We start from the raw sequence: 7,562 nt of genomic DNA on the forward strand, positions 1-7,562 counted from the left end.
TCTTAAGCTCATTTGTCGAAGCTAAGTCATTACTAGAGAAAGCAATGTCATCCACATAAAACAGAAGAAGAACAATACCTGATCTAATTAAACTATCCGATCTAATTATTAATTTACTAATAAGATCGTCTATACTTTCATACCTATATGATTTTTTTTTCAATTTGATATATTCATATTTAAATTTTTTATCTTCATACACGCAACTACTTTGATCAACATAAGGAAACCACACAAATAAATATAGAAGCAGAAAAATATTATACGAACTTAGTTTATATACATAAATATTGAAAATAAATTTGTATGCTATTAGCTCACCCGAAAGATATTTTAAAGTAGCTTTTCATAATAAAGTTATCTTCTCTATCATATAACGATAATTTAATAGTTAAAAATTTTCTTTACATTAAAAATGCCTATAAGTTAAACTCGAAATATTTACTAATGATTCTTTTTTAACTAAACGACATCTCAATTTTCACAGAACATGTTATACTTTGTTCGTTCAAGTGGAACAACGACTTTAACTCAAGTTATTTTAAAGTCAAATTTAAATAGGTCAAAATGCTTTGAAATTTCAAACAAAAATTCCCAATCCCTTGTGTCTGTCCGCGACACGGCCGAGTTAAGACAAACCAGAGCGAGTCAACTCAACCCAGGAAGCGGAACTCAAACCTTCCAATAAACCAAAATCTATAGACCTAATTCACGTCCGTTTCGCCCCCCCTTTGCTGGGTTCTCCTTCTCCATTTTGCCTTCAATTCTTTCATAATCGCGCAATCGATTTCCTTGTTTTCTAAAAAGAGTTCCCTCACAAACCCAATTGCCTTTTTGGTTTTTACTTAATTTTCTAAATACCTAGTTCTTTGAGGCTTCAATATTATTGTCCTTATTTGGTTTTTAAAAAGCACCCTCTGAAGTCTTGATTTGGTTTCTTTTCTCATCTGGGGGTTAGGTTAAGTTTGCAAACTGGCTATGGACTACGAGCCGTACGACAGCAGTGGTTAGTGTTTTCAAGATTTCATTTTTTTCCTTAGTTTTGTGGATTTTGTAGTTCAATTAGGGTTCATGGCTAGTGAAATTAGCGTGTGCATTGTGAAAGTTGGGATCTTTTTATCTCCTATTTTTGTTAGCTTGGAATTTTGAGCTGTTTGCTCTTTGTATGTGGGCAATTGAGGTACTGGGTATGTTTAGTTTGAGGCAAAAATTTAATCTTTTTTGATTTTTTCTTTAGAATTATGGTTTATATTATTCTGGGTGTTGTTACTATGTGTTTAATTTTGCAGTGAGAAGTTTAAACTAAAATTATTGTGAGAATTATTGGGTTTATTATGAAATAATGAAATCTTGCCTGCAAAAAGTGTTTTAGTTGTTATAGAAAAGCAAAGTGTAAAGTGGAGTTGGTATAGTTGAATTGTTGTTTTATGTGCAGCTTTGTGACAGTCTTCAAATGCTTGTAGTTCTGCCTTAAGATCTTGATACTGAATAAAAGTTTAAATAACATTTTGGAACGCTTAAAATTGTTCCTCCTGCTGTAGTTTATCTTTTAATTTTATACTGAAAATGGTATATTGAGAACTTCTTTTGTTGGATTGAAATCCACACTGCTCCTTGGTCCTTACCTTGAAGTGACTGTTCGTGCAGTGTAGTTTTCCTTATATGCTCATATGCCTTTATTAATCACACAGTGGTGATATGGATAATTTTCATATGTTGTGTTGTATTATGATTACACCTAGTGTTGCGATTTTCTGACAACCTGTTGGAATGATTGCAGGAACGGATGATGATCTTCCTCCATCACATCAAAATAGGATTCCAAGAGGTGGTGGCCGCATGAATGGAAATGGGAGATCTGCTGTCATGGCATCTGTACCCTACCAAAGGATGTATGGTGAAACTGACATGGAGGCCCAAATTCACCAGCTCGAGCAAGAAGCATACAGTTCGGTTCTAAGAGCCTTTAAAGCTCAAGCTGATGCCATTACTTGGGTACCCTTTGTCATACTCATGAAATCTAATATGTTCATTTGTTTGATCAGGTTTAAATTACTGCTCAATGAATATATTTTATTCAGGAGAAAGAAAGTTTGATAACGGAGTTAAGAAAAGAGTTAAGATTGTCCAATGAAGAACATCGAGAACTTCTTGGTAGAGTTAATGCTGATGATGTCATCCGAAGAATAAGGTTAGCTCTATCGTTAACTCCTGGTCCCTACGTCCATCTCGAGTTTGTTTAGTGAATTTTCTGTATTCTAGGGTTTGTCACAGTTCTAAAGGCTAGCCTTTGATTATCGCTTTTATAGGGAGTGGAGGCAGTCGGGGGCCCATCAACCGGGTATGCTTGGCACCGCTCAAGCTATTCACGACCCATTACCTAGTCCTTCTGTCTCAGCTTCACGGAAGAAACAGAAGATAGTGCCATCTTTACCGTCACAGTCCTTTGCTGGACCATCTCCTACTTTTCACCCACCTGCTCTGGCTGCTGCAAGTCAGCCGTCTTCATCCGCTGCCAAGAGAGGGCCTATGATGGGGCCTAAGGGCAAAAAGAGTAAATCTGTAAGTCTGATGCTTTATGCTTTATTCTGTGCAGTTGAGCAATGCATGGTTTAACTATTCTCTTGTTCTGAGTATTTTCCTGCTATGCATCTATTCATAGGGCCAGATGATGCCTGGTGCATCTTCAATGAAAATGCAGTACCCTTCCTCTGGTCCATTTGGAAGAGGCCAACTAGGTAATCGGGTCTCTGAACCTGCTGAAGCAGGATCATTTGATCCATTGATTGGAAGGAAAGTGAGGACTAGATGGCCTGATGACAATAATTTTTATGAGGCAGTCATTACTGACTATAACAAAGCTGAGGTACACCTGATTTTATTGCTCAAAGCTTTGCTTCTTTTTTTCCTTTTTGTGGTTGAATGAGTGAATCTTGTGATGCGCTTTTTCAGGGTAGACATGCTCTTGTTTATGACATTGGTACTACAAATGAGACATGGGAATGGGTCAACCTTACAGAGGTAATAGATCCTATGTTCTGATGGCGTGCTTTGATAAACTGTTTGACTGTCCTGCAGGCAAATCTTTTTCTTATTGGTTCATGTGGTTGGTCATATCAAGAAAAATATCTGTTATATGATTCAGAAAATTGTATGATCTGTATCCTTTATTTGTGACGTAGCCAAGCATGCTCTAAAGCATTCACTAGAAGTTTCCATTTATTACTGAAGCAAAAAAAAGGGGGGGGGGGGGGGAATTTGGATTTCAAGTTCAGGATTCTAAATATAGAGTCTGAATCATTTCCCTTGGGAACTGCTAGGTAGAGGGCACAAATCTCTGTAAAGGTGACTTCACCATATTTTCTCTTGAAGGTATAATTTCCCTGTGTCTGATGTGCAACTATATGTGTTTTATGTGGGACCTATTTTCCATAAATGGTAGATAGCTGTAACTTTTTGAGCATCTCAAGTCCAACATTTTACGGCATGTGCCTTTAAGAATACTTTATAGTCTTCTGTACTAAATTCAATGAAATTTACACCATGCATTTGGGAGATTGCTGGTCCATTCTCAAGTCTTCTGGAATATGCACTTATCGAAAGATTCCACCATGTACCAAAATTGGAGCATAAATCTTTAGTATATCTAGAAAGAAGTAGAGAAACCAATAGCGGTTTGCTTATTTCTAATATTTAACTACTCTGAGAGTGCTCTGACATATAATATGTGGTGTATTTGACCTCAAGATGGAAGACAATCAAGATTATTGGTAGTTCGAGTCCTTATAGCATTCTCTCTAAGGTGTGATCTTGTGAAATTTCCTTTTCATCACCATATTTATCAGTTCAAGTCCTTACATTCAATAAATGATTGTCAGAGTTGCACTAATTGAATAGGAAAACCTTCATTTGGTGTTGGTGATAGCTAATTGACTTGCTCTGTAGATTGCCAAAGTATATAAAAAACAAATCAATGTTTGAGTCTGGAAATAAAATGTGATATTCAGGGCTGGAGATTTGATCGCAAGAACCTTTTCAAACTCATTATGCAGGCTGTTATTAGTATGATATTCATCTCCAATGTTTAGAAGAGTCATAAAAGTGCCTCTTTGACACATGCCTGGTGTCCAATATGAACTACAGGCTGCCTGACAACCTACTCTGTACCCAGCTCCTTATTCATTTTTATTCTTAGTTGCATCATGTGGTTATCAGTGTTCTTCTTTGTAGTTTTCTTGAAGAGCTTCTTCAAAGGTCAAATTTATATATCTTCTCTCCGACAGATTTCTCCAGAGGATATTCAGTGGGAAGGTGAAGACCCAGGAATTTCTCGTCATGGAAATTATGGTGGATCAGGCCGTGGCATGAATAGGCCTGTTGGGCGTGATAGCACTCCAGGTGCAGGCAGGGGAAGGGGGTTGATTAAACCACAGTCCAGAAAAGGCTTTCCGCCATCACAGAATGGAGGAAAGAAGGGATCTGATGATATCCAGTTACTTCACACGGAAACACTGATTAAGGAGGTTAGCAACAGTAATTTAATCTCTGTTGCGCATTGAGATGTTGCACTTTCTATATTTGTTCATAGACTGGCAAATGTCATCAGGTGGAGAGGGTCTTTGGCGCCAGTCATCCAGACCCTTTGGAGATTGAGAAGGCAAAAAAAGTGCTAAGGGTAAGAGACACCGCCTGTCTGGTAGTGGTTACTGCTCACTCATTTATGGCAAAGGAAAATTAAGTATGTTACTGTGCAGGAGCATGAGCAAGCACTTCTGGAGGCCATCTCAAAGCTCGGAGAGATCTCTGATGGCGAGAGTGGTATGACTATGCCAAAATATTCCTGCATTTGCTTTTCATTTTAGCATCATGATAAGTGCATTGGGATTGGAGAGATTAAACTCTATGATCCTCTTCAACTTATCTTTTTTTAAAAAAACCTTTATGATCTTTTTCAAAGTCTGAGTTCCTATCAAGTTCTAGAAGTTTACTTATTTGGCTTTGGCTTATTTTAATTTGCGGTCAAATTTACCTCCAAAAGCACAATGTTTACCTCCCATCATCTAAATCAAGACGTTCTGGAAAAATATCTTCAAGACAGAAAATAAAAGCTTGGTAGATCTTCACCAATGCTTCTTCTCTTTTACTCTATAGATTTTGGGACAATCTTTTTCTTGATACCTTTAATACCATAATGTCAGCTGGAACTTTTACTTTTGGTAGGATAAGTGGCCTAAAATTAGTACATGGAGTGAAGGAGTGATGATGTCAGACAAGCATAACTTGAAGGACTTAAGACAAGATCATTGTTTAGGAATAACGGTGCACTTCCAAAATTAGGGACATTTGATGCTATTTCCTCTTAAGTTTTCTTATTTTTGAATGATGTTGAACAAGTTCCTAGCTGGCAGACTGGTAGTAATAGCGTAATTTATCCTTATTAAAAAAAAAAAGTAACTGTGTAATACTCCTATGCTGCTAAATTGTGTTCTTGGAGTGAATGGAAGTTGGAGTACCCCGCGGGACATATTTGTGCTTTTGCTTCTCTATGATACTTATATTTTCTTCTTGTTTCATGTCGAACTATTTTCTTTAGAAAAATAAGTTTCATGTGAAGCTGTTTTGAACCATTGTAGGAAGCTTAGTAAATCATAGAGTTAATATAAATTGTCCATCCCTTTGACATGTATGTCACTGGGAAATACCTGAAATCATATCATTTTGTTTCATTCCTCTATCAGAAGATAAAGGAATACATGTTTTTTTTTTTAGAAAGAATAAAGGAATACATGTTTTAAGAACAAAAAGATGTGTATCTGACCATTCGGTAAAATTTTATTTCATGTAGAGGTAGAAGTCACTAAGTTCAAGTTACCGCTTCTATATTGATATACATATTCACAGAGAAACATGTTAATTCTCATGACAAAGAACATATAATGAAATAAATGACATGGCCAAAATACATAAAAGCGAGATACTAGTTACTACTGATCAATTGTGATATAACAGGAACAATAGAAATGTGAAACCGTTAAAGTTGAAGCCCTATGTGTTAGATGGTATATAATTTGATTGAATACCATTAACTGGAAGTAGCATAACACCCAACCTGACACTTCCACCATCATCAGCTCAATCGTTTGCTGCTGCCATCTTCACTACTAGGTCCAGCTCAGTACACACACACGACACGCACTCTTACCAACTGCACATAGCACAGAACACCGCTTAATTTCATCAGATCGTTATAGATTACTAGCCCATTTCTTTTGTATGAAATCCTTGCCAGTTTGAATTGGTAACCAAAATTTTCCCTGCTAAAGGTGTAATAATTTTTAAGAAGGTTCTGGTTGACGGATTTATTATGTAATGGATTTTTGGATAATGAGAAGTGTAAAATGGAGGGTAGGGAGCAAAAGGGTATCTCGGTACTATGTGGAGTGCATGGACGAGGACTTGTCCACCTTCACTTTGTTGTTGTTCATAGCTTTTCTTAGAGAAGCATGTAAGCATGTGAGTGTTTATATCTTTTCTTAACGAAACATGAAGCATGCAAGTATGTGAGTGTTGTGTGTTTCCACCAAGGCTACCTGGAAAAGAGTCTGCAATCACTAGTGAAGTAGGTTGGTTATGCAAGCTTCTTTCTGATCTCCGAGTCCATCAGGCGTTGCAACACTTCTTGATTGGAAAAGCAATAGATCTCTTCTGATTGCAACTGATCATGTCATAATAACAACAATCTAGGTTTACTGGGAAGGAATGAAGACTAATGTGATTTTATGTCAGAGAATAGAATCTGCTGTTATTAACTTCAAGGCACTAAGGCCTCCTACTGGTCCCATTCTTTTGTATCCATATTCTTCCGTTCCCTACTGATTTGCGTTTCTGTCCGTACTGCTGCAGATGAACATTTTATGCAAGCAATGAATCAGGAATGACAGGGATAACTGAGTGGTATACAGAAGCTGTGGCATGAGCCACCCACTGAAATAACAGCTAAAGTGGAGCAAGATACATGTGCTCTAGTTGGTTGCCAATGTGTTGAAACAACAGAATGATTTTAGGTGTGTTGTATAATGCCGTGTTCAAGGAAAGCTTTGCTAAAATTATATCATTGTAGTCTAGTCGTCTTCTTTATATTTTATTGCTTAGGCCTATTTATAGCCGTATTACTGTTTCCTGTAGTGGCAGGTTTAATTTTCTTGTAAAATTAGACGGTAGCAGTTTAATGTGTGATCATGTAAAAAGGTTCTATTGACATACTGGTGCTGGAATTGTGAAAATGAACAGCTTAGTTATTCTTTAGCCATTCATTTCATTGCTGATTTAGGTTCAAGTGACCAACATTGTATTATCTTGTACTATTTGAACAGTCTCCAACCACAATTTAAGTCAATACTCAAACATCATAATTTTTGCATGAACTAGGATTTTCACCCCTATTAAATCTTGACCGTTAAACTTGGTAATCTATACTATCTATATTACTATATTAAAAGCACGAAATCCCTTAGCGAAATATCGTTTGTCTTTTTTACTCTTTAAAAACTGATTTCACATTG

General features: G+C 36.7%; 1 protein-coding gene across 2 annotated transcripts; it reads left to right on the forward strand.

Moving 5' to 3' along the window:
- The first annotated feature begins 686 nt into the window (after positions 1-686).
- LOC104118771 (protein EMSY-LIKE 3) lies at positions 687-7,309 on the forward strand. 2 transcript variants are annotated; one of them, XM_009630124.4, is made up of 10 exons: positions 687-1,006; positions 1,781-1,995; positions 2,082-2,191; positions 2,310-2,562; positions 2,663-2,866; positions 2,953-3,021; positions 4,284-4,523; positions 4,607-4,675; positions 4,755-4,818; positions 6,904-7,309. In XM_009630124.4, the coding sequence occupies exons 1-10, from the start codon at positions 979-981 to the stop codon at positions 6,936-6,938; spliced, it is 1,287 nt and encodes a 428-aa protein (XP_009628419.1). In that variant the 5' UTR covers positions 687-978; the 3' UTR covers positions 6,939-7,309. The 2 variants fall into 2 exon arrangements, with proteins under 2 accessions (XP_009628419.1, XP_009628420.1); XM_009630125.4 differs by lacking the exon at positions 6,904-7,309 and adding an exon at positions 5,221-5,359.
- Positions 7,310-7,562: the final 253 nt, after the last annotated feature.

The sequence above is a fragment of the Nicotiana tomentosiformis genome, chromosome 1, assembly GCF_000390325.3.
Source record: "Nicotiana tomentosiformis chromosome 1, ASM39032v3, whole genome shotgun sequence".
In the NCBI taxonomy this organism is placed as follows: Eukaryota; Viridiplantae; Streptophyta; class Magnoliopsida; order Solanales; family Solanaceae; genus Nicotiana; species Nicotiana tomentosiformis.

Coding starts and splice junctions, on each gene's coding strand:
- LOC104118771 (XM_009630124.4), top strand. CDS start 979: ATGGACTACGAGCCGTACGACAGCAGTG. Junction 1,007..1,780: donor CGAGCCGTACGACAGCAGTG/GTTAGTGTTTTC, acceptor GAATGATTGCAG/GAACGGATGATGATCTTCCT. Junction 4,524..4,606: donor CGGAAACACTGATTAAGGAG/GTTAGCAACAGT, acceptor AAATGTCATCAG/GTGGAGAGGGTCTTTGGCGC.